This window comes from Copadichromis virginalis, linkage group LG20 (genome assembly GCF_057382275.1).
Source record: "Copadichromis virginalis isolate Kocher_CV1m ecotype Utaka linkage group LG20, C_Virginalis_male_GT1.1, whole genome shotgun sequence".
NCBI lineage: Eukaryota > Metazoa > Chordata > Actinopteri > Cichliformes > Cichlidae > Copadichromis > Copadichromis virginalis.
The window spans coordinates 12,786,538-12,802,353 of NC_140637.1; the positions used below are offsets into that span (position 1 = coordinate 12,786,538).

At 40.3% G+C, this 15,816-nt stretch overlaps 1 protein-coding gene across 2 annotated transcripts in view; it reads left to right on the forward strand.

Annotated features, from left to right (window-relative positions):
* hdac7a (histone deacetylase 7a) overlaps positions 1-15,495 on the forward strand; it is a 57,457-nt gene extending 41,962 nt beyond the window's left edge. For both annotated transcript variants that reach the window (XM_085443111.1, XM_085443112.1), the window contains exons 10-26: positions 766-937; positions 1,317-1,522; positions 1,889-2,092; positions 2,365-2,590; positions 2,935-3,068; positions 3,218-3,338; positions 4,054-4,103; positions 4,641-4,748; positions 6,032-6,087; positions 6,573-6,660; positions 6,773-6,892; positions 6,986-7,083; positions 10,923-11,041; positions 11,399-11,532; positions 12,053-12,134; positions 12,272-12,410; positions 12,523-15,495. In XM_085443111.1, the coding sequence (XP_085299237.1) occupies positions 766-937; positions 1,317-1,522; positions 1,889-2,092; positions 2,365-2,590; positions 2,935-3,068; positions 3,218-3,338; positions 4,054-4,103; positions 4,641-4,748; positions 6,032-6,087; positions 6,573-6,660; positions 6,773-6,892; positions 6,986-7,083; positions 10,923-11,041; positions 11,399-11,532; positions 12,053-12,134; positions 12,272-12,410; positions 12,523-12,565 (2,100 nt within the window). In that variant the 3' untranslated portion in view covers positions 12,566-15,495. The remainder of the gene's footprint in view (positions 1-765; positions 938-1,316; positions 1,523-1,888; positions 2,093-2,364; positions 2,591-2,934; positions 3,069-3,217; positions 3,339-4,053; positions 4,104-4,640; positions 4,749-6,031; positions 6,088-6,572; positions 6,661-6,772; positions 6,893-6,985; positions 7,084-10,922; positions 11,042-11,398; positions 11,533-12,052; positions 12,135-12,271; positions 12,411-12,522) is intronic.
* The last annotated feature ends 321 nt before the right edge of the window (positions 15,496-15,816 follow it).

Sequence of the window (15,816 nt, forward strand, 5' to 3'; positions counted from 1 at the left end):
AAAAAAATTAATGTACACTGTTTCTGAATAAGGTTTTTTTTCCTTTGCTATTTATTGCTAAACATAAAAAAAAAAACTTAACAGTAAAATGAATGCTATATATTTACTATAACCCAATATATTATAAACCGTATATTAAAAAGGATTTCAGCAAGGCAAATAACAAAAGCCTGTACTTTGTATTTGTTCTTATGGCACTCCAAACTTCTGAATGTAAAGAGAACAAAGAAAACAAAACAGATATATACAAAATACTTCACTGTGTCCTTGAAAGTAAAGGCTGCGCAGAGAGTGAGCTGATTTGGCGGAGGTTTGCACTATTAAATTTGTGTTATAATAAATTATCTAGACTCAAATCTGAGTGTTGAGATGACTGTGCAGTGCAGTCTGTAGTGTTACAATTAACCTAAGTCACATCACAGTGACTTCAAAATCTCTCTGAAGTGAATGAAATAATCTCTGTTTCACATATCCTGTTTTACAAAGGAAGTAAGTCAATTAAAGGAAGCTTGATTCTCAGGAGTTGCTGTTTCACTATGACCTGAAACTCTGTCTTTCTGACATTACAGCGTGATGAAATTAAAAGACACTTTAGGCGGTTATGTCACTTCCGCGTTACATCAGTGTCGTCAGAACTGATCAACACAGAAATGTTTGTCACAATGAAATGTGTGTTGTTATTTGTTGTCCTGTGAATTCATCCGTGTTGAACGTAAACTAGTGTGTTTGCTGTGACTACAAAGTTTTTTTCAACTGTGTGTGCAGACTGAAGGAGAGCTGTCCTCGCTGAAGGTCAGTCGAGTACCCGTGGTCACTGCCGGTGGCTCTTCGGTGTTCCTCCCCCTCAGCAGAGAAGATCAGGCAGGGCAGATGAACCCACACCTACCTGTCATCATCCTGGAGCCATCTGGACTGGTCCGCACTCCGCTACTCACCGGTGAGACTCTGCACTCATCCACAGTGTTGAGGCAAAAGCTCTGCAGTTCACAGTTGAAAAGTTTTCATTTTAATGTTATGTGTGATTTATTTGCTAAACTACATCAGCATTAAAACAGAAGCACAACGCTGCAAAATATGCACATCCATGGTATTGACAGTTGTGTAACCCTGTTATTAGTTTTAGTGAATGAAATGTTACAGCACCACCTGGTGGTTACATTGGGAATGCACTTTTGTTGACTTTCAGACTATTTTTAATCTCTCACCTTTTTTGTGTGCTTCATTTGAGTAACTTTTCTTTCTTTTCATTTTGTTTGAACGTATGTCTTTGCTTTCACGCAAGTGAATTTCCTCTTTATCACCCTGTCTCTTGGCAGTTCAAGGCCTAGACTCCGTTCCGCTTCAGTTTGCGCAGCCGTTGGACCACCTGTCTGCTGGAGGTGCTCAATCACACAAGCCCCTGAGCAGAGCACGCTCAGAACCCCTTCCTCAGAGTCCCCACGCGCTTCACACACATCTCCTACAACAACAGCACAACACACAACTACTGGAGAGGCTCAAACAGCAGACACACCTGGGCAAGGTAGGAATACATGTGCACCTTTCATTGCTGTTTGAGATCATACATGATCTCCTCTTTGCCACATTTGCATCAAGACTGATAAAACTGGCTGCCTGTAACCTTTTAAACATGATTAAAGGTACACCCAGGTTTGTCATTAAGGGGGGTATGGGGGAGGCTGAGCCTTTCTTGAGATTGTTTTATTAAGCCTCTTGTCACAGCTCATTGCCCTTCACTCGTTAAATTCACTTTACCTGCGACATCAGCCATTCTGAGCCGTTCTTTTTTTTTTTCTCTCTTTTTAATGGATTAAAGTGAACTGAACACAGATTCACAAACATTTTTTACTTTTAAATCCATCTTTAACGTGTGTATGTCCATGTACAGCTGATGTCCAAGTCCAGTGAGAAGCCCAGATTGCATCAGATACCTTCTGAGGATATGGACTCAGAGGACGGTGGCGGGACGTCACCCACGGAGCCAGCCTATCACAGCAGAGGGCGGTCAGAGTCGCTGAGGGAAGTGGAGCCATCAGCATCCAAGACGCAAGAGGAGCAGATGAACCTGCAGCATGCCCTCATACTTAATCAGGTTTGGAAACATAGACTACCTTCAAACACACACACACTCTTGTACAAACACAAACAGGTAGTTGGGTAAAACACAACTGTGGAAATTTTTTTCTTCATCATCCAGTCCTGTAGATGGCAGCCTAACACTGGCATCTGCATATTTCATATTAGTAGCAACTGAACATTTTTCTTTGTGTAATTTAACTTTTTCTCCTTTTTATTCTTTTATTATTGATAACTATAGACTGTATATCTGATTTATCTATGTTCCCTATCAATTTCTCCCACTAGTCGTTGCTATGGGAACAGCAGAAGCAGCTGCAGCAGCTCCACCGACAAATGGAGACCCTGGCAGTACCTGTGTTGCGTGGAGGCGGCGGGGCCGTTGGTGGCTTGGGCGTCCATCGCCCCGTGTTCCGTACGCAGTCTTCCCCAGCCTCCACCTCTCTCACTCTGCCAGAGAAAACCCTCAGTCTGCCTGCACAAGACACCAGCAGCAAGCCACGCTTCACCACTGGTGAGTCACAGTGTTCTAATGCATATAGCACCTTCTGTGTACAAATTTTTATTATTTTTAGGCTGGGGCTGTATAACATGTCAGATCTATCAAACAGTTGACAGGGTTTTTCCAGATGGTTTCACAAATTATGTGCTGTAATAGCTGGTCTACTCACGAGAGTTAGTTGTGTTTTATTAAATGTAAATCTTTATATTGATATGTTGACAAAAATCATAAGTGAGGAGCATGCTCAGTTAATAGTGGTTAATCTGCAACAGTGGGTGTGTGATTACTGGTGGCAGTTCTTATCAAAATGGCCATCTCGACTAACATGTTGTTATTAATCCTTTTTTTGTACACAGGCCTCGTCTATGACTCTCAAATGCTGAAACACCAGTGTACCTGTGGAGATAACAGCAGTCACCCAGAGCATGCTGGGAGGATACAGAGCATCTGGTCCCGACTACAGGAGAGAGGCCTGAAGGGACAGTGCGAGGTATGACACACACACACACACACACACACACACACACACACACACACACACACACACAGGATATGGTTAGTCAGGTATCATTATTGTTATTAATAAGATATTAATTTCGAATGTATCATCATTTTATGCATGTTATGCTCGTCTTGCAGAGTATCCGCGGCCGTAAAGCCACTCTGGAGGAGCTGCAGTCCGTCCACACGGAGCGTCACGTGTTGCTATATGGCACCAACCCGCTCAACAGGCTCAAACTGGATAACCGCAAACTGGCTGGTACGCTTCACCTCATATTGATTGTGTTTAGAATCATCAAAGAGTAATTTCAAGGGTTTTAGAGTGAAAGAAATTATACTTTTATCCACAAAATGTCCTTTGAATTCAATCCCTGCCAAATGAGTTCATGCAGTGCTGATTATGCCTGTCAGAACCAGTCAGATCTCTCTGTATTTGGCAGCGTACTTGGGTTTTAAATCGAGTGATGACAAAATGGATTAATTTTATTCAAACCAGTAAAGGCTGGTTTGACAGAGCTGAAGAGAGATGATCAACAATAGCAGTGAAGACAGAGTTTGTTAGGAGCTGCTTGGAGGCATCAGCAGTGGAAAAATGGTGAATATTAAATGAAGATCAGGCATGTATAAGTCTTTTGAGGGATTAAACTGTTAAAAATCTAATGGCAGGGACAAAAACAGTTTATCATCAAAAACAAGTTTTCAGTTCTGCAGTTATTCTCACTGCCAGATGGGGGAGACAAACACTCTGCACTTCTCTTTAAATATTTATATGAAATAAATGTGTTTTGGAAGCGTGTATTTGTGTATGCTGTCTTATACACAAAAATGACATTTATGGCATTATGATAGCTTAATCACAATATGCCTGATTCCTCATGACATAAAAGGATTATACAAGCTTAAAAAACAAAACAATTACTTCTAATAAATGTATGAATGCACAATAAAAATGTATATTTCTCTTTGATTTTCAGGGATCCTGTCTCAAAGGATGTTTGTGATGTTACCATGCGGCGGTGTAGGGGTAAGAAAAACCAACAATACACACCAAGACTTAATGAATGCCGTAGAAAATGCCACAATCGCTGAAATAATGAAAGTCAACACTGTTTCAAAGAAAAGCAGCAAAGACACGAATATTACAAAACAGACAGAAATAAAGAGAATATATTAGAGTGGAAAAGAGACCTGGCTCAGCCCTGCACTAACATTTGCCTGACAGTCCAAGTCGAACCATGACAACTCAGACTAATGAGAACAACATGTCCAGGACCCGGGATGAAAGGAATGCCTTAGATTTCATCGTCTGAGCCAAATGCAGTTATGCCAGGTTGCGAACAAACAGAGGAGAGAGAAAAAAGCCAATGGAAAGAAAAATGACTTGTAAATATAGATCTGTGTTAACATGGGAGAGAAAAGTGACATGTTTACTCTCGAGTCACATTAGTGCAGGAGATTCTGTTTTAAAAAATGAGATTATTTCAGCAGCAGCGACATAAAATGTGTAGTTTTTAATGCTTCCTTCAATGCATACTGATCATTTGTATTTTTGGATCGGCAGGTTGATAATGACACCATTTGGAATGAGTCGCACACCTCCACGGCGTCACGTCTGGCAGCAGGAAGTGTCGTGGAGCTGGCGTTCAGAGTGGCCAAAGGAGAACTAAAGGTGAGACTCAAAACTCTGCAGTCATCTAACGCTGTGTGAAAGAGACAGACCACAGATGGACAGGCTAGTTTCAGACATGTAGTTTTGTTTGCAAAACTACATGTCAGAAACTAGTAGTTTCCGACATGTAGTCACCTGCGGCAATTGCAGTAAAGCACTTTATTTGGAACCACTGAGCTACTGAATGGACCGAGTTTAAAGTTGGCATTCAACGTTAGCTGTCGGTGGTAACGATCAATAAAGTTGACGTTTCTAAGCAGCTATAATATGATGTAATGTGTAGCTGTCATGATGTCAGTAAGTTGAACAACTGCTTCACCAAAAACTGCACAGCACCTTCTGAGAAACAGTATTTTAAAAACATGTAGTACAGTAAGTGTATTTATGACTTATTTAATGCTCCTCAGGCTCTGAGCTGTGGGCCAAAACAAATTAGAAACTAACTTGTTTTCGAGGAGGTTATATCCACCATGGCGGTGCTTTGTTTCTACGAGTAAACTAGTAGACTAGAACTGAGCAGAGAAGCGTTTCTCAGCAGAAGCCACTTCAAAGGTGATGGGTTTCAAAAAAGGGCTTTTCTGTTATATTATGGCCTTAATTGTCTTTCTTTTCCTCGTTGCACTCAAAATTTGGGATGAAAGACTTTTTTTGTTGTAAAAACATGATTGGTTTAATAAAAAAAGATGAAATAGCAGGTTGACCTAAAAGGTTTTTTGTTAAAAACCCAACCAAACGAGCATGAAACAAATGTGTGAAACGAGCAGGTCAAGTACAGTGTTAAAAACAGTAAAGCAGCATCCTGGCGTTCAGCTCCATAAACTGTGCATGCTACATTCAGTGCATATTATGCATGCGCTTTACACACATAATTAGTATTAATATAATAATGTTGTTCTTATGCCTGCACCTGTGCTTATGTTCTAATATATCGCATCAGTGTATTACACTGGTATAGTAGAGCTAGCTAACAAAGCTAGATGTTACACTTAAATAGTACAAACTGCCAAAATTATAACATTTGTTGGGATTAAAAATGATCTATTAAGAGATCAGAAAGCTACTTCACTCCTATAAATGCAAAGAGCACTGATGTAAACCATCCTTCCTTACGTGACCTCTATCAGTTAGCTTGAGCCTAGCAGGGTTTTTGACAGTAGCATTGTACCTTTTTGGGCACGCGTGAGTCTTTAGTCTTGTGTGCCAAAGATCGTAGGTTCTGAACAGCTCTGTTAAAGTTTACCATGTCACAATGCTAATTAGTGGCATCTATCTCTTCTTTGCAGAATGGCTTTGCTGTTGTCAGACCACCAGGGCATCATGCAGACCCCTCCAATCCCATGTAAGTGTGTGTTTGTGTGTGAGTCATAGTTGGTTTTCCTGTTCTTACTGCGCTGTCAGCACGTCCTCTGTGGATGATTGTGAAAGAGGAAAAAAAAACTGACAGAATATAATATTTTTGTGGTGGGGGTTTGTTTACACGATGTTCTTTTCTTTTTTTAATTTAATTTTTTAAGCAATATTTGTGCATCAATAACTTTTGCAGGACTCTTTACCCTGTTAAAGAGTAAATATAGTTTGTCTGATTGTATGCTAGGGACAATTTTCATGGTTCAGAATGATTTGGAGACCAGTCGGATACCTTCTTTTAAACATTTGTATTAGTACTGAACACCTTGCATGTCTCTGAAACCAAGAATAAGGAAATGGCAAAAGTCAAAATCACAGGTCTTTTCATTAACCAATTACCTTTACTTTTTTGTCAGTTAAAGATTAAAGTCTTTATATTCTTTGTCTTTAAACATTGGCTCTGTCTCTGTCTTTCAGGGGTTTCTGTTACTTCAATTCTGTAGCTATAGCTGCTAAACAGCTCCAACACAAGCTCAGCGTCAGCAAGATCCTCATTGTCGACTGGGTAAGACTTCCTGTTAACTGTGGCCTCATTTTACTGTGTGATACCCATCCCCTTAGAACATGACTGTGGCAACTATTGTGCTAAAGTAATCTCTCCTCATCGCCGTGGCTAGGACGTTCACCATGGTAATGGCACGGAGGAAGTATTTTACAACGACCCCAGTGTTCTCTACATCTCACTTCATCGTTATGACGACGGAAACTTCTTCCCCGGCAGTGGGTCTCCCGCTGAGGTAGGTGACATCCAGGACTGTTTGCTTCCCTTTTGAGAGAGTAATGCTATCAGAGAAGAATGACATCAATTGTCTTTGTTATTTGGCGTTTAGGTTGGCTCTGGAGCTGGTGAGGGCTTTAATGTGAATGTGGCGTGGACAGGAGGACTGGACCCACCCATGGGAGATGCTGAATACCTCGCTGCATTCAGGTAGAGCTAACTCTGGCTGCGTTTACAGCACAGTGCAGCTAAATGGGTGGCAAATTAAAATATAGTGATGGAAACCTCCCTGAAATATTTCTCTTAAATGTTCAGTTGGGTTGAATGAAGGTTGCCTTGTTGAATAAGATACATGATTCACATCATTACTTTCCATTGGCCTCTTGCGCCATCCATGGAAATATCTGCATTCGCCATGCTTTATTACACAGAGTTCTTTATTCGTTAGCTTTTTCATGGAGACTGGAAATATATCAAAGTGTAGAAAGAATGAACATTTATAGGTATTTTCTCTTTTCCTGTATGACAGTAGTTTTGATTGATAAGGACAGTGTCATTTAGCACAAGTGTAATCAGTAGATTTCTCCCATTTCCTCTAAACTGAGCCACAACTGAAACACTGAAGTCGATCAGAGACTCAGCTCCCCGCTACCTCTGACGTACTTCTTGCGTAATTAATAATCCTTGTCATTTGGAGAGCATGTGTCTAGCCCTCCCTGTTTCCAATAACTTCAGATGGTTTACAGTAAATGGTCTCCAGGTCTTGTGTTTGACCGATTGCAAACCGTTACTTCCTGCTGGTGGGTTGGATAATTGTCATCGGTGGGAGTTTAGCACCAATAAAGTTTCAGTCTTGTGGGCTCTTTGGTTGTCTGGTGCTTCCAAGCCCCAAGGAAACACTGGCAACCATGTGGTTACTGGAAAAGAGGCACAGTGGTGAGCTCAAAGACATAAGTGGGGGAACTCTGCATATATGCATGTCCACAAATGTTTAAACCCAAACACGTAAGATCAAACATATTCAAGTACGTATCAGGTGGATCGGTCATAATCCGGAAACTCAGGAAATGACAAAATAGCCGTGCGCCTTCAACAGTGATCTGCCAAAATATTTAGTTCTGACTGTTTACTCCCCATAATACACAAGCTCACTCTGTGTGAGTTTTATTTATGCAGTGCTCCTTTAGTTCTAGAGCATTTCTAAAAGTGCTTGTTTTAGGACTGGCTCTTAGTTTTATTTGGATTTTTGGGTTTATCCGCACATTGATAGTCAGAGCATGTCTTATATTCCAAGGGCATATGGTGACAAAAATACTTCTGTGTCGAGTGTGAAGAGAAACATTACTGTAAGTTCAGTTTGAAATTTTGTTCCCTTTAAAGCCGGTGGATCTATTTTCTGATCATTTGTATTGAGGTTTGGTCCCTTGACTTCAGTGTTTTAATGCCGTCCCTAACATTCAGGACGCTTTTGATTATCTGGGATGTTTGTACCTTCTAGAGTAACATGATTAAAATACTGATCTCTTTTTTTCAGATTTAAAACAGACTTAGTTCTTTAAAAAAATATGATCACTAACAGAATTAAATTGAAAGGGTCTCTAAAGTAATCAGATCTTACTTGAGAGGAGCGCGCTGACTCATCTGCAGTGGACACAGTGAAATTGCTTCAGAGTATCATCTTTAGTACATAACACAGATCTGGACCTAATAGAACTTCTAAGTAATTTTCTGTTTTTCACTCTGCCTGGAGCCCCATGAGGACAAAAGATCACGACATCAAAGCTTTCTCAGATAATTGCCTTCTCAGTTATTCAAAATAATACTGATGCTAATATGTGAGCTTTTCGTATATAAGTTGCAAAACTTCAGAAACTCACATTTCTTCCATGTGCAGTGAAGTATGGTGCACCGATTTTGAGACCCACCCATTCAACACCACTGTAGATTTACTACATATTTGAATTATTCTTATTGTGAAAAAAGTAGATCTTTATTTAGAACGTCAGGCTAATCGAATCAGCCTGCACGTCTTAAATGTAGCCGTGAGCTCATTTTTCTGACAGTGTTCAGAATAAATAAATAACTGTGCTGGATTTCCTGATGAGGATTAGCTGGAAGTATTTTTTAGCTATTTTGAAAGCAAATGTTTATAATTCTATTATGATTAGCCTGTAGGTCAACATAATCCCTGTTTAAGCCCTAATGGAGAGGTGCTTTGCCTGAAAAACTTTTTAAAAACCCCAACTCCCTCACCACTCAGCCACCCAGCATTTAAAGCGCTATGAATGCGCTTTGTAATTAATAAAGTTTTTTTTTGAAAGCATCGAAGGGTTTGTGGAAAAACACAAAGTGCCGGCGCTGTTTAATAGAATCCATTTTATGAGTTAAGTTTGCAAGCGCTTAGCTGCAGAGGGGGAGCTTTGTTGTATTTTCACCTTATCCCTCACTCACCCTCCCCACCCTTAAGTTTTCCATCACCCCAACCCTCACCCACCACCACCCAGCACACATTCTCGCCCTCTTCCTGTCCTCCCTTGATTGATCTTTAATAACCGTCCCCTCCTCTCCCCAATCCTGCCCTCCCCTCCTTTCTTCCATCTTTCCATTAGTTTGTCTGCAATCTCTCTCTCTGGGGGGACCGTGGCAGCTTTAATGGCTCTACAGGGGAGGTGGGGTTGGGTTTTGCGGTCAGGCGTGTGGGGATGAGTGAGGAGTGTGCGCACGCTTTTGATTCATATCTGCATCGGTGTGATAAAGCTGAGGCCTGCTTTATGAATTACAATTTTTGGACGAATCAAAGCACCGCTGATGTGCGTTTGCATCAGTGCACGTGCGTGTTTGCACGTGCACGCTCATTTTGGAATGTGTTTGTTTTATCTCGGCGACCTTATTTCTCTCTATGAGCTCATGTTGTCCATCTGCACGCAGTCATGTCAGCAGTATGCATTTGGATATGTGCGCCTCTGTGTCTGTGTGTGCGTGTGCTTGAAGGGGGAAGGAGGGGAGGTCTCCAAAGTCCCCAGGCAGAATAATGAAGGTAAATGGATCCCAGATGGACTGTTTTTCCTCTTTTTCCCTGTGTTGTCAATGACGTGAGGAGAGTGACAAGCCTCTAATGGGAAACAGACTCGCACGCTGCAGCTTTGAACTTCTCGCCGACAGCATCGAGTCGAGCTTCTCCCCGTCTCCGGACAGTACTACTTTCTTCCCTAACAACAAGAGCATTAAGGACAATTTCATCTATTGGAAATCCACAAAGAAGTTAGCGAGTATAAGAGCTGACAAAACAACAATATGACTTTGTTGAGCTGGCTTGTGTTCCTCGAGCTCTGCAGCTTCTCCCACAGAGGAAACAATAGTTCTTTGTCAGCTGTGCTCGGGCTGCTGAGTCTGGGATCAGCCAGTACGTCGTTTCACTTGTCATGTTAATGACTTCTTTAGATTTAATGGTAAATATTTGTCTTGTGTCCAGTTTGGACATGCCCAGTTGTGTTTGAAAACGGCTATATTTCACTGAATGCTAGGGCCGGTCTTCATAAGCACCCTAATGAAATGAATCCACACCGAAGTGCTTCTGTCAGCAGTTTATTTAAACATTGAATCAACAGAGATGGAGACTACAGCTGGTTCTTCTTTGCTTTTCATCACTTTGTGTCCTGTTAGTGCAACTTAACTTCCCCCACGATGTTTCAGTGGTGATGTCAATATATCGTTTTTTTTGTTTTGTTTTTCACGTTCATTTTGTGTTAATTTTGTCAATGGTGTTGATTTTTCAAATCAATCAGTGACTCAGTTTCCTGTTGAACTTTATAATTAAGGCTCAAATGTGCACATCAGAATCTATTGTCCTATTCCTCGACAGCAATGTGTTTCTAACAACTGTAGGCGCATGTTACAGCCAGGAAAATGACACAAAAGTACAAAACACACAAGATATTTGAGTAAAATTACACACTCCTTTGAAGACTGTATTGGAAACCAGCAGAGTCCCCTACAACCATCCCTTCCCAGTCCCTTGAAGTCATTATGAACTCTGTGTGTTCATACAGGTCTGTGGTGATGCCGATCGCTCAGGAGTTCTCTCCGGATGTAGTTCTGGTGTCAGCCGGGTTTGACGCCGCCGAGGGAAACCCCGCTCCTCTAGGAGGCTACAAGGTCTCGGCCAAATGTAAGAACAGTTTCCCACCGCAGACTGCACTTGGCCTTAACTTTTGTCTTATTTGTAGCAGGAGACAGTGAAACTTTCTGTTAAGACCCTGAGTGTCTCAAGATATTTGAGTTTCTTGAAGCTCATGTTTAGCATGAACAAAAGAGCAGGATTCAAGTTCCTTCTACTGTGTCTTGCTTCACTGCTGATATTACCATAATTACAGTAATTAGTAATTGGTATGTTGCTGTGGGAGGATCTACGGATGAAAATATGCATTTGTTTTTGGAGACTATTGGAAATTGCAACAGTTCACCTGCTAAGCTTTGTTGTCATTTAATGTTAACAACTCTGTGTGCGTGTTTGTGTTCGCCGCAGGTTTTGGTTTCCTGACCCGTCAGCTGATGTCTCTAGCAGGAGGCCGTCTGGTTTTGGCCCTTGAGGGAGGTCACGACCTCACAGCAATCTGTGACGCATCTGAAGCCTGTGTCAGTTCACTCTTGGGCATACAGGTATGACTAATGGAGTTCTTTACTAGTGTTTTTGTTTTTTTGGGGGTTTTTTTTACAGTTAGCTGGAGCACAGTGTCCCATTTTTTTACTACAGTTAGAGGGACTTGGTAGGGACAGTGTATCTCGGAGTTCGTTATTCTTTCATTTTGTACAAGTGTCACTCGTCACATCATGGATCAGCTACCACAATGTGCTCACTGAAGTGGTGCTTCCATTTCAATAAACATAGTGCCAAGTTTTGACAGAATTGATCACAGTCCTACTTTACCAGCAGATGATCAGTGCTGAAATTCTTTCCAGGGTCAGTTGAATTCTGGTTTATTGTCAGGATGTTAAGACTATTTTTAAAGGTCTTGCAAAACAGGCAGGCTAATGAAACATTCTCTGTTTAACCAGTTTGTGCATGTGTAAGCTTCAAATGAAAAATAAATAATGTCTTTTCAATTTGTAGAAATTAAATGATACTGTCGTAGCCATTTTGGTTCTAAAGATGGTGTTTTGTTGTGTGTTTGTCCTGTAGGAACCGCTGCCGGAAGATGTCCTCCTCCAGAAGCCCAACGCTAACGCAGTCCGCTCCCTACAAACTGTCATACAGATACAAAGTGAGCAGCGCTTATGTTTCATCCTCTTCTCTGCATTTTTATTTCAGTTGTAATCAACACTTAACCAGTGGATATGATGTCAAAACTACAACGTTGAAATTCGCTTGACATTTTTGTTACGTCTTGTGTGTTTGCAGGTCAGTACTGGCAGAGTGTGAAGGCCTACAGTGGATCAGTGGGTCTGTCATACATGGCTGCTCAGAGCAGAGACTGTGAGGAAACGGATGCTGTCAAGGCTTTGGCCTCGCTCTCTGTTGGAGTTCTTTCAAGCAAGAGGTACAGTGCATGGATACAAACACACACAGTCAAAAATCCCACTTCCTTCCTTTATATTGATGCAAACTCTCCCAGGTCTCTGCTCACATGTGCTTTTCACACTTCCCTCCAGCCTCCCTGATGAGCCAATGGAACATGACAGCGACTCCATGTAGGAAAACCCAACCAATCACCTCGCAGAACGTTCAGAAGCCTCAGATCTCCCGTGTTGTCATATGAACATGAAGGGGACACATATTTTCAAAGCCACTGAGCCCCGACCTTCTTCACACATACGCAGGCCAACTGAGACACAATGCTGAACCTCTACAGACCCGCCGTTTTGAGCACCTCAACCACTCAGCTGAAGCCAGCAGCTGAGTAACCTTCTGAAACCTCACCAAAGAGCAATACAAGTTGATTTCAATAGTCTTCTCATGTCTTCTTACTGACATTGGACCGTGTGTGTGTGCGTATTGTCAGGGCCACAGCCCTGTTACCACAAACCTTTGAGGATCAGACCAAAAATCAGAAGTGGACTTGAGCTCTGATTCCTCTTTGAGCACCAGCAGCTGTTTTTGTTGCCTTACCTTTGCCTTAATACCAACATCAGAGGGAAACTTCAGATCATAAATTCTTTCTGCCACATTGCTTCTCATATCAGACTCGAACTGAGTGGGATGAAAAACAATGCAGAACAAAACTACTGTATACCATCAGGTAAAGGCGTATATGCTTGATGGACACGATGCAAACGTAGCACCATGAAGAAGTGGCCCCATCATTAAGAAACAAGATTTAAAAAAAAGAGAGACCTAGTTGCTGCGTCTGCTATAATGATGTCATTACCTACAATTTAACCACTAGAAGAAGACGACAAAGCAAAGAAGAGGAAACAAAGACACAAAACAAAGAAAGAACGGGCAGTTCTTCATTGTTTTATTGCACTGTTCATTCCATAATGTGAACCATGAGAAATTCCAAAGCTCTGGGAAAGAAAAAAACAAACTTCTCCTCTCTGTAGATAATTGAAAGGTTTTTTGAAGATTTGGATGAAATGTTGTTTGCTATCTTTTTCCCACTCTTCATCTGAGATGTCTTAAATGTTCTCTGACTGACTGTGGACACGTCTGGGCTGAAATACTGTAGAGTTTAATTCATCTGAAAGTAGGCAATATTTTCAAAGCAGAATTATTATTTACTGCTGTTCAGTGTCTTACATTCATGTGCATTTAAAAGCCTACACACACACACACACACACACACACACACACACACACACATACACACAGCAATGACAAACTATCGATGTACCACTAGTATTCAATACTGTGTATTATTGTTTATATTTGAGACTAAAGGAGTGTTCATTCCACCGTGGCACCACTGAGGACCACTGTATTGTTCTATTGTAGTAGCAATACTGTTAATGCACTTAAAGGACATCACCCAAAGAAAATTGCCTTAAAACAGCCTGCACTTGGTGATGGGACTGTGTTGAAGCACTGCAAAGGACCAGTATGGATACTGCTCCCGCAGCGACTTGACTTTTGTAAAACAACGTTTAAACCTGTGGATTTAGATGAACATCACATATGCAGTCTTTTTGTAAATTGTTTGATTTGGTTAATGAGTACAGTGACTTGTTTTTTTGTTTTTTTTTATTTTGTTGAATATTTAGGTCATTATCTATAATCCATCACAGCCTAATTAAGGAAATGAATGCTATGTTGAAGTGAACTTCATTGTGAGAATCTTTTCATTCAAACTGTTATCATGCAATCAGCCTAGACAACGCTACAACACGTCAGTCCATCATCTAAGCTGATGTTTGTAATTTAATTGACATGTTGTCAATCATTTGACGTTTGTTTTTTTGGGAAGCATATAAAGGGCTCGGCATTCCAAACAGTCAAAGTCCAAGACTGTATTTCTTCGTTTTTCTTCTAGGTTATTTTGTAGCAAAATCTAGTTTGTTAAAGTATTTTTTTTCCCATCATATGAGGTTTGACCAGTTTCACATTTTGATGACCAGTACTAATGTTTTTAGTTGAGCTTTTGAAGGTAAAGTGTAAAGTTCAGACCTCTGTTAACAGCGAATAACTACTAGAATTCTTAACTGATCAGTGCAGTCACTCTTTAGCTTTGTCTAAAAGTTTTCTTTGGTTTTTTTTACATCCATGATTTGATTGATTGAGCAGCACAATTAGATTTTTTGTATTCCATGATTTTGATGTTTATAAATAACAAAGAATAATTTTTTTAAATCCGGGTAAAATAAACTTTAAGCATTTGTTTTAATCAGACCCTGGGTACACTCTGCCCGACAGGAGGCCTCGGAGCTTTTACCTTAAACAAAAATTACAGTGGACACCAAAATGTATTTTTTTTTCCTTTTTTAAATTTTTTTATTATCCCAATGTTGCTGCAGTACACGTGTATCTCAACAGGAATTATTGAGAAAATGTTGCACGGAGGATCGTTGTTCTCCGATAAATGCAGCTGGTATGTCTTTCTTGTAGAGTACCAGAGTATTCTCGACAGCAAAGTGGCAGCATTGAAACGCGATGCTGCGTCTTTCTTAAAAGAAAGTAAAGTATGAAGTCAACGTTATCTGACGTGTGTGCGTGTGTGAGAGAGAGAGAGTGTGTTGTTATTGCATGCACACTAGTACATAATGTGCATGGATTTGCAAGTGTTAAACTGCTTGTCTGTGATTCTGTAAATGACCTCTCTTGTATTATACTCGTGTTTTTGGTCTTATGTAGAGGCCAGTATTGCCTCAGCTCTTAATTCCCTTTATTACTTATGTAATTTGTACCTTCTTCTTAAAGAAAGACACTGTAAATAGTAACTCAAAGACCAAAATACACGTTGCACATGTGCCTTGATGCATTCAGTAGTATGTGTATTGGTAACTCTTAACTAACTGGACGTACAGTAACTCTGTATCTCTAAACATGACATTGAAATCTTTATTTCATACTATTCTTTATTATTTACTTATGTTATTTTCTTACATTTCCTACCATTTGTATGTATAGAAAGATTATCTATTTTGTACTTTTGTCTTTTCCTCTTGATTAAAAAATAATTTCCAGTATAAGCCCTTGATTTTTTCCGTGTCATTTTTTTCAGAAAGTTATTTTTTCTGCAGAAATTAACACTAATAGTATACACTAGACTGTGAAAACGAAAAGACCCATCGTAAGAAAGGAAAATACACCTATGACAAACAGAAATTATGAACATAATGGACTCATTTAGTCTGAGATCTGCTAGAACTGTTTATCCATTTAATACAAGTTTTAATAAGTGTATACATGCAATATCACTTTTGATAATATATATACTTTTGATAATAAAAGTAGCGTTTAGCTGACGGACCTGATTGCCCCCACTCAATCTGATGATTGCATTTCTAAAA